At 44.6% G+C, this 15,394-nt stretch overlaps 1 protein-coding gene across 4 annotated transcripts in view; it reads right to left on the bottom strand.

Annotated features, from left to right (window-relative positions):
• Positions 1-15,394, bottom strand: part of PLXNA2 (plexin A2) — a 279,919-nt gene that overhangs the window by 81,675 nt on the left and 182,850 nt on the right. For all 4 annotated transcript variants that reach the window (XM_069945090.1, XM_069945091.1, XM_069945092.1 and 1 more), the window contains 5 exons: positions 11,938-12,038; positions 6,961-7,084; positions 5,781-5,934; positions 3,642-3,738; positions 1,037-1,151 (listed from right to left, as the gene is read on the bottom strand). In XM_069945090.1, the coding sequence (XP_069801191.1) occupies positions 1,037-1,151; positions 3,642-3,738; positions 5,781-5,934; positions 6,961-7,084; positions 11,938-12,038 (591 nt within the window). The remainder of the gene's footprint in view (positions 1-1,036; positions 1,152-3,641; positions 3,739-5,780; positions 5,935-6,960; positions 7,085-11,937; positions 12,039-15,394) is intronic.

Below are 15,394 nucleotides of genomic sequence, written 5' to 3'. Positions count from 1 at the left end.
CATGTGCGGCCGAGCAGAATTCAAGGCAACGTCTAAGAACTGCTCTGCTTTTTTTTCTTAGCAATAAATACCTAAATACGATTCAATGCTTTAAAGGGAATGTGTCACCAATAGGCATAAAGTTATCCAACAGTTACCCAAAGTATGTAAGAAAGCTGCCATACAATACAATACTAACAATAGATACAGTGGCCGTATTGAGGGTATTGATACTTGGCGTATTGAGAGTGAACTGGTGGCTGGTGACAGGTGCTCTAGTCCCTCTAACCAGTGCCGTGATAAATAACAGTTCAAAAAGAAAAGAAAATAGAGGGAGCACTCACCGTCCGATGCAACAGTCTTTATTGCATGTAACACACAAGCTAAAATGTAGCATGCGAGAGGAGGTGGGAGAGACCCCACACGCAGCAAACAATTACAGCTGTTTCACGCACATGCGTGCGCTTCTTGAGACTGGAGAAGCGTGCACATGCGGGTGAAACAGCTGTATCTGTTTGCTGCGTGTGGCGTCCCCCCACCTGCTATAGCGTGCTACATTTAAGCTTGTGTGTTACATGAAATAAAGAAGGTTGCATCGGACAGTGAGTGCCCCCTCTATTTTCTTTTCTTCTTGAATTGCCATACAATACAGATATTAGGGTCTGGTCACACTGAGTAAAACAGGCGGAATTCTGCACGGAGCCCCCCCCTCACCAAGGACTCCACTCAGATAGCCGTCACCATTGGGTGGTAATGGGATCATTGGATGGTACCCCTACAATGTACATGATGCTGCTAATCAGGTGAGATGGAAACCTTAATTGACTAGTTATAGTGGTACTATCGCTTTAAATAGATGGGCTGTATAAGTGATGCAGAACAGGACACGGCCAAAACTGAGAAAAGCCATTTGAGAACACTTTCTACACTGGCCGAGAGATGAGATTGCTGAATAGGGAGCCCCCACGTTACATCTCATTTACAGAATAGGAAACATAGGAATAGGTGGATCATGGGTATAAGAAAAGCCGACAATGGCTCCAATGGCTGGCCTTACCTCAGAAACATTCACACGGCCTTCCTGAAAGGAGCAGGTGGTCGGATCATGGGTGCACAGGTTGCGGTACTTGCACCAGTGACAGCGGAACGCACTATTGACGCAGGACAGGCAGCTTTAGGAGAGGAAGAACAAAACGTGTCACAAATCAGAATAACGACGACAAAATCCACATATTTATATATAACAGGAAAAATGGACCTGGCAAGGGGTGAGATGGTTTATTTTCAGAGCTGGAAGAGGTAAACAGATAAATGCGCTGAAAGATAGGCAGATGATAGAGAAGACAAAGAGCCCACCCAACGGGCCAGGACAAAGGCACCTCTACATCTCCCGAGCGGTGACCGGGAGGTTACACCAATCCTCGGGATCTGCGCAGACACTGCAGGGGAAGACATGGCCGGCTCTTCCTTACAGATCTGCTTTCTCTTTAAGATCTCATATTTATTTTTCCATGCTAGCTGCACAAGTTCCTAGGCATAAAAAGCTGGGAGATCTCTGGGAGCAGCCAGCTAGTATAAACAGCGGCTTCCTCCACATATACACGGGACATGGCCGGGAATAAACAAGAGCGGCTGCCTGCAGCCATATATGACTTGTGCTGCATAAACACCGCATCACATTGACATACATTAAATATACATAGATTTGCCATTAGCAGCTCTGGTTACACTTGGGGTAAATTCCATCAGTCATCGCAGCCTCAATATTTACACCAGAGTGGATCTAAACACCTGACTTCCATACATCATGTTACTGCCGCGCGCCCCGCTCTGCCCTCCAACCTGCACTCATTACATCAATGGGAGACGACTGGAAAAGAGGGGCCTGTGTGGACGGATGGCGGTACAAAGAGGAGCACCCCAAAACAAGAAGGGATTATGGGTCGTAATAGCTCACAGCAGGGATAGGGAACCTTGGCTCTCCAGCTGTTGCAAAACTACAACTCCCATCATGCCTGGACAGCCAAAGCTAAAGCTGAGTTATTAGGGAGGATAGGATTACTATTGTATTAAAAGTGCATTCACCCGCAGGCTCTTTGCACAGATATAAGCTACAAAGAAGTGTCGCTGGTGCCAGATGGAAAAGTTGTCATCCTCCTATGGCAGCGGAGCAATTGGCCGCGGATATCTCAAGGTTACATACTATAGCTTGGATGGTGAATTCCCTGCTATCACAAATTGCAGCTTTCTCCACATCCCCAGCAGGATAGTGGAAAAGTAGGTGATCACAGAAAGTCCGACCTCTGTACCCCCCCAAATCTCGGTATCGGGCCTCGGCTTCTGTATTATAAATAGAGCCGCAGTTATGGCGCTCTAATAATTGCTATGGAGCAACAGAGTGAGCCGTGTACTCCAGAAGAACGCTGTAATCGTCTATTTCCCTCAGCTCCATAGAAATAGAGCCAGGGGTCACATACCGTACCCGCAGTGCTATTCATAATACAGAAGCCGGGGGCCCAATACAGAGATCACTGTGGGGTACGGAGGTCGAATCCTCTGTGATCTCCTACTTTTCCACGCAGTTGGACGCAGCCCTAGGGAGCCCAGGAAAAAATGGAAACGGCCATGGGCGTCCAAATTCTCCAGCCATCGGGAGTCAAGTGCCGAGCATTCTGATTTGGACGATCCGGAACGTTCGTTAAGTTGGCTTATCGCTACTGGCTTCTGGATCTGCGCAGGATAACATAGATATCTGTGAGGGCTGAGCCAGACGGGAACATTTTTCATTAATTTTGCTTATTTGTACAGAGAAATGGGCCCTATCCATTGAGTGGCAGCGGGATATGCAGCACTAAAAGGTTATAGCTCTGAGCGGATTGATTTCCCAATGAATTGATGTCTTTGTTTTAGGTGACATGTAAACCCTGTATTATAACAAGACCAGGAATCGTATATTCTCTTCTCTCACATGACATATTACAGATGCAGATCCCGGCCCATCTGTGGCTCTTATAACCTGAAGAAACGGGATCATAGGGATTTACCGTGCCATGGTGATGCTGGCAGGACTGACAGCTGAGGTGGGGTTCCCACTGTAATACACCCATATTGTGAGGAAGCAGCCTAAGGGCCCTATTCCACGGGACGATTATCCTAGGAATCTAAACGATAATCGTTTTGTGTGAATGCAGGAAACAATCAAACGACCAACGAGAAATCATGAATGTGGTTAAAAACAAAAATCATTGTTAGTCGTTGGCTGATCGTTCAGTGTAATTCCACATTGTTGCTTTTTTGCTGAGATCAGATGGAGTAAACGATTGGAGAAACAATCCTAACTAACGACTATCGTTCTGTGTAACATGGTGAACGACTTCAAATGGCTCTTGTCTGCGATCGTTTATCAACAACTGTTACAATTCACTTAGGACCCAATTCCATTAGGACCCTTAGATTGTGTCAATATGACGTCCATTTTTATTGGCAAATAACGGCTGTAATTTTATAGGAACGGTATTCATATATTGGTCGTATTTTTGACAATAATTGCTATCTGCCATTAAAGGACGTCTGTTTAATATAACCATGTGAACGTAGCCTTATCCTAAGGTTTCCTAGACGTCTTGGCTTGGCTGACCATAACATCTAGAGCGGATACTTACAGCTGGTGACCGCTGCAGTTGTAGAATTTAAAGTCTGTGCTGACAAAGGTCTTGCCGGTCTCTTTAGAGATGAGCTGAAGCTCCACCCCGAACCAGTCTGAAAGGAAAGGGGACAGAAACAGTCAGAGAAAGGTAACCTGTACACGGGGAGAGGATGACAGCTGGAGAAAAGCTTTATATTAGGTTCATTTCCCTGGTCTATATACATATATGATGTCACATGTTCTAGACTGTCCTACAACCCAAAGCTCCATTCACATGCTCATTTTCAGGACTGTATATGATGTTTGCAATCATTCGCAAAAAAATTTATCTGTAAGACAGCCGCATTGCATCCGTAATCTGTATTCTTTGCAAAAAAAAAAGGGGTCGTGATAGTTAAATTAGTGCTAATGATATAAAATGATTACTTGTCCATATTCTTTACAGATTACGGATGTTTTCTCCGTAAAAAATCAGGGATCTGCAAAAATTACGAACACTCCCATAGACTACGATGGGACCATCTGTGCCGCAGTTACGGTCCATACTACAGATTATCAACAATACGGATCTGTAAATACACGGACGGTGCGAACAGCCCAACTGAAATCAATGGGCTCTAAATTTGTGCAGATCTACAATTACAGACAGAACTACGACCATATTCTTACTGTAGACGGCTCCCCTTCTATGATAAAACCTGTATTATTGCAGCAGCTTATATGCTTTAGTAATGGAATTTTACTGTAAATCCATTAGAAAGTCTGAAATACTGAATATTTTATACCAGAGACTCACACAATATACCTATGTGCCGCTCTGACTCACAATAGGCAGAGAGGATGGGATTTTCATGTGTCCGACACTAGAGGATTGGCCGTATTATGGGGGCGCTCTGGGATTTCTGTAAGCGCCGGGACTATTTCCTAACATCAGGATATAATCCTTTTATTTGCTTGTTCCCAAACAAGATAATCCGGTCCTCTTTCTAAATAACCGGCTCCCCTCGGCACATAAGCTGCTAGGCACAAAGAAACCTCTTCCAAGTTGCAGGATTTTTCTGTTCTGTGATTTCTGAGAGTGTCGGAGACTTAGATCCCCCTCTGGGTATTATATTCTCATTCTGTGCCGCCACTTTTCCTAAACTCTATGGAGAGAGAGAGATACGACAGAAGCCTGCGTATAGGAAACCACAAGCTCATCTGCATGGCAGCTCCGACCGGGACTTCTCATAGAAAGATGTCAGAGAAGAGTGGCTGGGTGGTGAATGTACATGACAGAGGAGCCTTCGGCTGTCCAGGCATGATGGGAATTGTAGTTTTGCAACAGCTTGAGGGCTGAAGGTTCTCCATCTCTGCGTTAAAGGGACAGTGTCATCACAAAATGACTTATTGTTTAAATAATGTTTATATGTTAAACATATTTTTTAAAGAATTTTTGGTGACTTTTTGCTAATTTTCCATTTTTCTAGCTACATTATAAATAATCCTGATATCTTGCAGTTCTCATTCTCACCACTGTGGGTAAAAATAAGCTGAGACTTCCTGTTGTGTCTGTGGTGATAAGGAGGAGGCTGCTGTAAAGTGATCTGTACAGCATTGCAGCGTCATGTGACACCAGTAGATAAAGGAGACAATAGCAGCTCCCTGTGGAATGACCTCTTCACAGGTCACAGAGTGTGCTCAGTAATGTCTCATATTCATCTCAAGGGGACAGAGTCTGTCTCTTGTCGTCTATGTCCATGAGTTTTACTGTAAAGCAAGTCACTAAAAGCCGTTAAGAACAGCTCAGGCAATATGGCCACCGCCATAACAACAAACAAAAAGTAAAATTAAACAAATTAAAGTCAGAAAATAGAAACAGATTAGAATAAAAGAACAATTTTTAGTATCTGACTCTAATCAGTAAAAGAAAATTTAGGTCACACATTCCCTTTAACAGAGTTAAAAAAAACGGATCTGCCCCTAACTGTTTTATCCTGGGGCACGATACAGTGCACAATGTAAACTACAACTAACAGGTGCCGCCCCATAAGAACAGATTATATGATCCCCTATTAATCCCCATGTGCATTGGCACAGATTGCACAGGTATCTGCACCCCTGCCCGGATGGGCACAGCAACATGTACTGCAGTAATCGGACTGGAAGATCTTACCTTGATCTGCAGGTATAATGGGAACATCTTTTGCAGCTGGGGAAGTACAGACTATCCGATTGCCAGACACTTGTCCTTCTACCTGAGTAATGTTACCGATGGAGCAAATGACCCCGGCAGATAGATCCGGGACATCACTAACCTGTAACGTGAGCTAAAAAGAGAGAATGTTAGACTGTAACTAAGTATATAAATATAATACAAGCAGCGATTCTAATGGATATCACTGAGGCCCTGCTCACAATTACCGCAAACCCTATAACACACCTGATGAACCCCACTGAAAATAATGGAACTTCTCAGGATTCATTTTGATGCTTTGAGAACAGATCTGTTATACGGTGAAAGACATGACGCTACTATGCGGAGTGCATTAAAGGGGTAGTTCAGCAAAATAAAACTCACTCTGACACAGTGCTCTCTGCTGCCACCTCTGTCCATGTCAGGAACTGTCCAGAGCAGAAGGGGTTTTCTATGGGGATTTGCTGCTGCTCTGGACAGTTCCTGACATGGACAGAGGTGGCAGCAGAGAGTACTGTGTAAGACTGGAGAAAATACACCACTTCCTGCAGGGCATACAGCAGCTGATTAGCACTGCAAGCCTGGAGATTCTTTAAAGTGTCATTGCCATAGTACAGGCGATTTTAAGAAACTTTGTAATTGGGTTCATTAGCCGAAAAATTAATTTTTATCATGAAAAAGCAGTTTGAAGCTCCCACTACGTAATCCTTTGTTCTCTGCTGCCGACTAATCTCCCCCCTCCCCTTCCCATAGAACAGACAGGGCCTGACTGATGTAAAAGAGTCGAGATTTCCTGATAATGAGCAAAGGGTGAGACAGAAAGGGGGCGGGGGGACCTGGGGAAAGTCTTTTTGAATGCAGATAATGGCACATTTGCCTAATAAACTCAACTACAAAGTTTCCTAAAATCGCCTGGACTATTTATTTCTGCAAAAAAAGAATAAAAAAAGACACTGACACTTTAAAAAAAGTAAATTACAAATTTATGGCACCAGTTGATGTACCCCTTTACTCCCAGTTGGAGTACCCCTTTAATTTTTTGGTTATACCAAAATATTGTAAATACCATGAACAACATTTTGTTATAAAAGCTTTCCCGTCTTTACACTGCGATTGTGAAGTCAGAATATGGACAGAAGTTCCCCCATACTGCTCTTACCGGTAAGCTGTGCTCGGACACTGGAAGGCTGTTGGGCTGCACCTTAACCTTAACGCACTGATCTATATTGCTTGCAAACCGGAATGGCTCCTCTGCACGATCACACTTATCCTTCTGGGAACACCTAGGAGTAGGAAATGTACAGAGTCTATCAATACATATATAGGTATAAACCCAGTCAACACCAAAAACACTTAAAAGAGAAGTCCCACAAAAATTAAAAATCACCGGCGGGCAGGGGGGTGCTGGAACATAATTCAGAAAGTATACTTACCCATCACTGCACCCGAGTCGCTCTCACTGTTCCCAGCCACCAGATAACATTTTCTCACAGCTTCCTGGAGCCCTGGCTCCTGCTGCAACGTCAGGGCCCCCACAGATGGATTGTCCGCTCAGCCAGTCAGTGACCACAAAGGTGTTCCGCTCCAGTCACTGACTGGCTGAACAGGCAATTCACCAGTTGGGTACATGACACTGCAGCGGAAGGAGCTGCAGGAGGTGGGCGGCTGTCAGAGATTGGTAAGGCAGTGCTGTGGGGGCACTGGGATGGGTAAGTATACTTTCTGAATTATGTTCCCAGCCCCCCTGCCTGCCTGTGTGCGATTTTTTTATTTTCACATATGCAAAAATACTGCGAAGACACCATCAAATGTTTCTCAGCGTTAGTGAACTAGTCAGGCCTTCAAAGGAACAATCAAGCCAAAGGGGGGCCCAGTCAAGGAAAATATCTCCTAACAAGCCACAATGAAAAATGACAGGACTTGTGAAACACCTCAGCAAGGTATCCATCCACAGACAGCTGTTTCAGGGTATTTGCCCCTCATCAGTGTGGATTAGGGTTCTGGCTAGTGGGAGCAAGGACTAGTAAGTGCATTCAAGAGAATGATGAGTAACCTCACCAACCAAAACACAGCGGAGACACCATCACGTGTTTCTCAACATCAGTAACCAGAATCCTGCTCCACAGCCGTCTGTGGATGGATACCTTGCTGGGGTGTTTCACAAGTCCTGTCATTTTTTTGATTGTGACTTGTTGGAAGATATTTCCCTTGACATTTCTTGACTTGGTTGTTCCTTCCCGGAGAAAGGTTTGGCTCGCTCCTCGACGTTGACAAACACATGATGGTGTCTCTGCAGTATTTTTGCATATTTTATTTCCCAGTGGGTAATGTTGCTAGATTCACTGACATTGAGAAGCACGTGATGGCTTTTCCGCAGTGTTTTGGTTGGTCAACCATAATTGTCTTATTTATTTTCCTGGGACTTCCCCTTTAGGCTATGTTCACATGCTGTACAAACAACGTCCATTCTTGCTGATTGGCCGCCATGTACCGGAAAACCATGACCGTTGTTGTAAATCCCCAGCCGTTATTAATGATCATGAACATAGCCTACACGTCACTTTACAAACCTGTTATCACCTGCTCATAAAAGCACAGAAGTCTCCCTTCCATCTTTCTTATTATACTGCCCAGGCCAACAGAAGATTTTACTTTTTTTCTCGACTGGTTTCATTTTTTTCTTTCACATCACTTATTCAGGTCCCCCTATATACATTACTCAGCGATTGCTTTATAAATATGTTATCTTTAGCCACTTTACTTCAATTTTAATTAAGTGCAGACGGCTAGTGTATATAAATAAAATATCAGGGCCGCGCACAGCTAAAGGCTAGTCCAGAGTTTTCTGGGATCTATTCTCTGTCTGAGATCCATACATTTAAAGGGGTTGTTAGTCCAAAAAGATTTTTCTTTCAAATCAACTGGTGCCAGAAAGTGCCGGAGATTTGTAGTTTACTTCTGTTTAAAAATCTCCAGTCTTCCAGTACTTATCAGCTGCTGTGTGTCCTGCAGGAAGTGGTGTATATTACCAGTCTGACACATTGCTCTCTGCTTCCACCTCTGTCCATGTCAGGAACTGTCCAGAGCAGAAGAGGTTTTGTATGGGGATTTGCTGCTGCTCTGGACAGTTCCTGACATGGACAGAGGTGGCAGCAGAGAGCTCTGTGTCAAACTGGAAAGAATACACCACTTCCTGCAGGACATACAGCAGCTGAAAAGTACTGGAAGACTGGAGATTTTTTTAATAGCAGTAAATAACAAATCTCTGGCACTTCCTGGCACCAGTTAATTTGAAAAAAATAAATAAATAAAATTGGTGAACAACCCCTTTAATGTAAAATCTGGAAGAAATGTTGTACCTGGGCACAATTCCTTCCTACATTGCTAATAGACTGCTGGTATAGGGGATTGTGAAGGAAGAATGAGTCGCTGACCCTGCATATCTGAAAATGCGATTTTGATGCCTTAGGCAGCGTTCCATAAAGTCATTTGCAGCTGGAGTAATGGCTGGGATATGTGTGGAGTGGATGACAATGTGTGATGAGGTCTGCAGGCCGCTGCCGCCTCTAACCGCCTTATATATAAGAAGAGGAGACGCTTGTGTTCCTCTGCACCTAATGTTCTCCTGAAACTCTGTAATATTGTGCTATTTATTGCAGGTATAAATGCTAAGTGGAGGCTGTTACTCTCACTCGATAAGAACCTTCTTCCTCGTTTTATCACCTTCTTTTCTTGCTTTATAGCTCAGAGACACAGAAATTCCAGATCTCAAGAAGAAGTGAAAACATCAGGTAATGGAAACGGCAGAAAGAAGACGGAGGAGCCGTGGTATTATATGGACAATGCATCAGTGATGGTTCTGAGGACACAACCACATAGCTCCATATAGGTGACCCAGATAGCTCCATATAGACTCCATATAGGTGACCCAGATAGCTCCATATAGACTCCATATAGGTTACCCAGATAGCTCCATATAGACTTCATATAGGTGACCCAGATAGCTCCATATAGACTCCATATAGGTGAACCAGATAGCTCCATATAGACTCCATACAGGTGAACCAGATAGCTCCATATAGACTCCATATAGGTTACCCAGATAGCTCCATATAGACTCCATATAGGTGACCCAGATAGCTCCATATAGACTCCATATAGGTGAACCAGATAGCTCCATATAGACTCCATATAGGTGACCCAGATAGCTCCATATAGACTCCATATAGGTGAACCAGATAGCTCCATATAGACTCCATATAGGTGACCCAGATAGCTCCATATAGACTCCATATAGGTCAATCAGATAGCTCCATATAGACTCCATATAGGTGACCCAGATAGCTCCATATAGACTCCATATAGGTTACCCAGATAGCTCCATATAGATTACCCAGATAGCTCCATATAGACTCCATATAGGTCAATCAGATAGCTCCATATAGACTGCATATAGGTGAACCAAATAGCTCCATATAGACTCCATATAGGTTACCCAGATAGCTCCATATAGACTCCATATAGGTTACCCAGATAGCTCCATATAGACTCCATATAGGTTACCCAGATAGCTCCATATAGACTCCATATAGCTGAACCAGATAGCTCCATATAGGTGAACCAGATAGCTCCATATAGACTCCATATAGGTCAATCAGATAGCTCCATATAGACTGCATATAGGTGAACCAAATAGCTCCATATAGACTCCATATAGGTTACCCAGATAGCTCCATATAGACTCCATATAGGTTACCCAGATAGCTCCATATAGACTCCATATAGGTTACCCAGATAGCTCCATATAGACTCCATATAGCTGAACCAGATAGCTCCATATAGGTGAACCAGATAGCTCCATATAGACTCCATATAGGTTACCCAGATAGCTCCATATAGACTCCATATAGGTTACCCAGATAGCTCCATATAGATTACCCAGATAGCTCCATATAGACTCCATATAGGTCAATCAGATAGCTCCATATAGACTGCATATAGGTGAACCAAATAGCTCCATATAGACTCCATATAGGTTACCCAGATAGCTCCATATAGACTCCATATAGACTCCATATAGGTTACCCAGATAGCTCCATATAGACTCCATATAGCTGAACCAGATAGCTCCATATAGGTGAACCAGATAGCTCCATATAGACTCCATATAGGTTACCCAGATAGCTCCATATAGACTCCATATAGGTTACCCAGATAGCTCCATATAGACTCCATATAGCTGAACCAGATAGCTCTATATAGGTGAACCAGATAGCTCCATATAGACTCCATATAGGCTACCCAGATAGCTTCATATAGGTGAACTAAATAGCTCTATATCAACTGGCATCACTCAGAACAGAACCAAGCCCATAGGGAATCATAGATGAAAGGCAAGTGTCAAATCTGGATTATTGTGTGAGAATATATTTGTTATTATTATTAAAATATATTCATGTAAATTCAAGGTAACCCATACACATATGGCTCCCAAAATTTCTTTAATGGTCCTCATAATATTTATCAAGTTTGGACAGCATTATTTTCTGAAAAATGTACTTAAAGGGGTATTCCGCTCAGGTAAAAACATGTGGAATTATGCCCCTTCTTAGAGATTAACAATAACTTTCATACTTGTTATTATCATCTTATCGGTCATCTTTCCCCTAGTTCCAAGCAGCTGTTTTCTGCTGAAGACACAGAAAACTGTATCTGAGCTGTTCCCTCCGTCTCTCCATTCTTCTCATTCTCTTCCAAGTCAGCTGTAAACAAAGTCCCTGCTCGTCAGTCTCTGCACTCTGTAATGCCAGGAGAATTAATGACAGTTAATGAGTTAACCCTCCCAGCATTACAGAGTGCAGAGACAGCTGGCCAGAGACTTGTTTACATGAGCCATGTCAGATGAGAAGAGGGAGGAGGGGGAGATACAGTGAACAGCTCACACAGTTTTCTGTAGCCTCAGCAGAAAGCAGCAGCTCATAACTGGGGAAAGGATACAGAAAATATAATGACATGTATAAAACAAAGTGTTAGTCTCCAGGAGACAGGATGACTCAACATGTATGGAATACCCCTTTAACCAATGTGCAATGCTCACGTAGGTTCTTATACTGATGACTGGCCCATAGCTACTCACATGTTATGTAGCACACACCACCCGCAATGTGGATCACCAGAGCTCAGGCACTCCCCGCATGTAGAATATTGCTCACAGGACTCCACGGGAACTCTGGATACCTAAAAAGAGAGAAGACAGACATGAGCTGAGTGATGGAAGGTTTCAGTGTTACCAGAACAGATGCTTCTGCCAGGGTTTTCCCAGAGAATATCATTATAGAAGAAAAAAAAAACCTGCAATATTTTCCTAACAATTACTATGATAATTCTATTAGCAAATTATTATTATTATAATCATCATCATCATTTCCTGCAAGGGCAGTGATTCCGGCAATGAACAAGTGATCCAGGCTGACCTCTATGCAGTAAGACTCCTAGGAAATCAGCCGAAGATGACAAGTGTGCGGCCCCCCTGACCCCGGCCCAGCTGCGGACCATGCACCAGGCTACCATATTAAAGGGCCGGCCTGGGCCAGTGACCAGCTCAGAAAAAAATCCTTTCTTTTTAATGACTTTGGGGAGAGCGGAGCGGCTGTTGCCGCAGTAATTCAGTGTAATTAAACCTATCTATCACTCCAGCAGCTGGAACACCATTCCTGATGAACTTTGCAATGGGATTTCGCAGTCACTGACTCGCAGCCTCAAACGTCCTCAGAGGGAGATGGAAAAAAAAGAAAAAACCTTCTCCTGAAATCACATTATAATGTGGCGTCTGACGGCACACGTACACGTTCCAGCCATTTCGCTTTTCTTTACTTTAATACGTTTTCTAAATCTGATCCCATGCTGGGAAATAGAAGCTGCAACATACATTTCTATCCGCCTTACTGGATATATAGAGATAACGCTGATTTACTTATTCATACACACGGGAAGCGGCTGGTCTTCATACATATACACACACACACACACGGGAAGCGGCTGGTCCTTATTCATACACACACGGGAAGCGGCTGGTCTTCATACATACATACACACACACACGGAAGGCGGCTGGTCCTTATTCATACACATACACACACGGGAAGCGGCTGGTCTTCATACATACATACACACACACACACGGGAAGCGGCTGGTCTTCATACATACATACACACACACACACGGAAACGCGGCTGGTCTTCATGCATACACACACACACGGGAAGCGGCTGGTCTTCATGCATACACACACACACGGGAAGCGGCTGGTCTTCATACATACACACACACACACACGGGAAGCGGGTGGTCTTCATGCATACACACACACACGGGAAGCGGCTGGTCTTCATACACACACACACGGGAAGCGGATGGTCTTCATACATACATACACACACACACGGGAAGCAGCTGGTCCTTATTCATACACACACACACACGGGAAGTGGCTGGTCTTCATATACACACACACACACACACACACACACGGGAAGCGGCTGGTCTTCATGCATACACACACACGGGAAGCGGCTGGTCTTCATACAAACACACACACACACGGGAAGCGGCTGGTCTTCATGCATATACACACACACACGGGAAGCGGCTGGTCCTTATTCATACACACACGGGAAGCGGCTGGTCCTTATTTATACACACACACACACGGGAAGTGGCTGGTCCTTATTCACACACACATGGGAAGCGGCTGGTCCTTATTCATACACACACACATGGGAAGAGGCTGGTATTCATGCATACACACACACACGGAAAGCGTCTGGTCTTCATGCATACACACACACACATGGGAAGAGGCTGGTCTTCATGCACACACACACACACACACACACACGGAAGGCGTCTGGTCTTCATGCATATACATACACACACGGGAAGCGTCTGGTCTTCATGCATATACATACACACACGGGAAGCGTCTGGTCTTCATGCATACACACACACATGGGAAGAGGCTGGTCTTCATGCACACACACACACACGGAAAGCGTCTGGTCTTCATGCATACACACACACATGGGAAGAGGCTGGTCTTCATGCACACACACGGGAAGCGTCTGGTCTTCATGCGTACACACACACACGGAAGGCGTCTGGTCTTCATGCATATACATACACACACGGGAAGCGTCTGGTCTTCATGCATATACATACACACACGGGAAGCGTCTGGTCTTCATGCATATACATACACACACGGGAAGCGTCTGGTCTTCATGCATACACACACACATGGGAAGAGGCTGGTCTTCATGCACACACACACACACACACGGGAAGCGTCTGGTCTTCATGCGTACACACACACACGGAAGGCGTCTGGTCTTCATGCATATACATACACACACGGGAAGCGTCTGGTCTTCATGCATATACATACACACACGGGAAGCGTCTGGTCTTCATGCATACACACACACACACACTGGAAGCAGCTGGTCTTCATGCATACACACACACACACACACACACACACTGGAAGCGGCTGGTCTTCATGCATACACACACACATGGGAAGCGGCTGGTCTTCATGCATATACATACACACACGGGAAGTAGCTGTTCTTCATGCATACACACACACACACGGGAAGCGGCTGGTCTTCATGCATACACACACACACGGGAAGCGGCTGGTCCTTATTCTTACACACCCAGGGGAAGCGGCTGGTCTTCATGCATATACATACATACACACACAGGAAGTGACTGGTCCTCATGCATACATACACGGGAAGGGGCTGGTCTTCATGCATATACACACACACACGGGAAGCGGCTGGTCCTTATTCACACACACAGGGGAAGCGGCTGGTCTTCATGCATATACATACATACACACACAGGAAGTGACTGGTCCTCATGCATACATACACGGGAAGCGGCTGGTCTTCATGCATATACACACATGGGAAGCGGATGGTCTTCATGCATATACACACACACATGGGAAGAGGCTGGTCTTCATGCATATACACACATGGGAAGCGGCTGGTCTTCAAGCATATATATACACGGGAAGAGGCTGGGCCTTATGCATACACACACACACAGGAAGCAGCTGGTCTTAATGCATATATATATACACACACGGGAAGCGTCTGGTCTTCATGCATATACACACATGGAAAGCGGCTGGTCTTCATGCATATACACACATGGGAAGCGGCTGGTCTTCATGCATATATATATACACACATGGGAAGCGGCTGGTCTTCATGCATATACACACATGGGAAGCGTCTGGTCTTCAAGCATATACACACATGGGAAGCGGCTGGTCTTCATGCATATATATACACACAAGGGAAGCGTCTGGTCTTCAAGCATATATATACACGGGAAGAGGCTGGGCCTTATGCATACACAGACACACGGGAAGCGGCTGGTCTTCATGCATATACACACATGGGAAGCGGCTGGTCTTCATGCATACACACATGGGAAGCGTCTGGTCTTCAAGCATATATATACACGGGAAGAGGCTGGGCCTTATGCATACACACACACACACACGGGAAGCGGCTGG

The sequence above is a fragment of the Dendropsophus ebraccatus genome, chromosome 11 (assembly GCF_027789765.1).
Source record: "Dendropsophus ebraccatus isolate aDenEbr1 chromosome 11, aDenEbr1.pat, whole genome shotgun sequence".
NCBI classification, from domain to species: domain Eukaryota; kingdom Metazoa; phylum Chordata; class Amphibia; order Anura; family Hylidae; genus Dendropsophus; species Dendropsophus ebraccatus.
The sequence above is the reverse complement of the archived record's forward strand: the minus strand, read 5'-3'. Positions and strand labels throughout refer to the sequence as shown.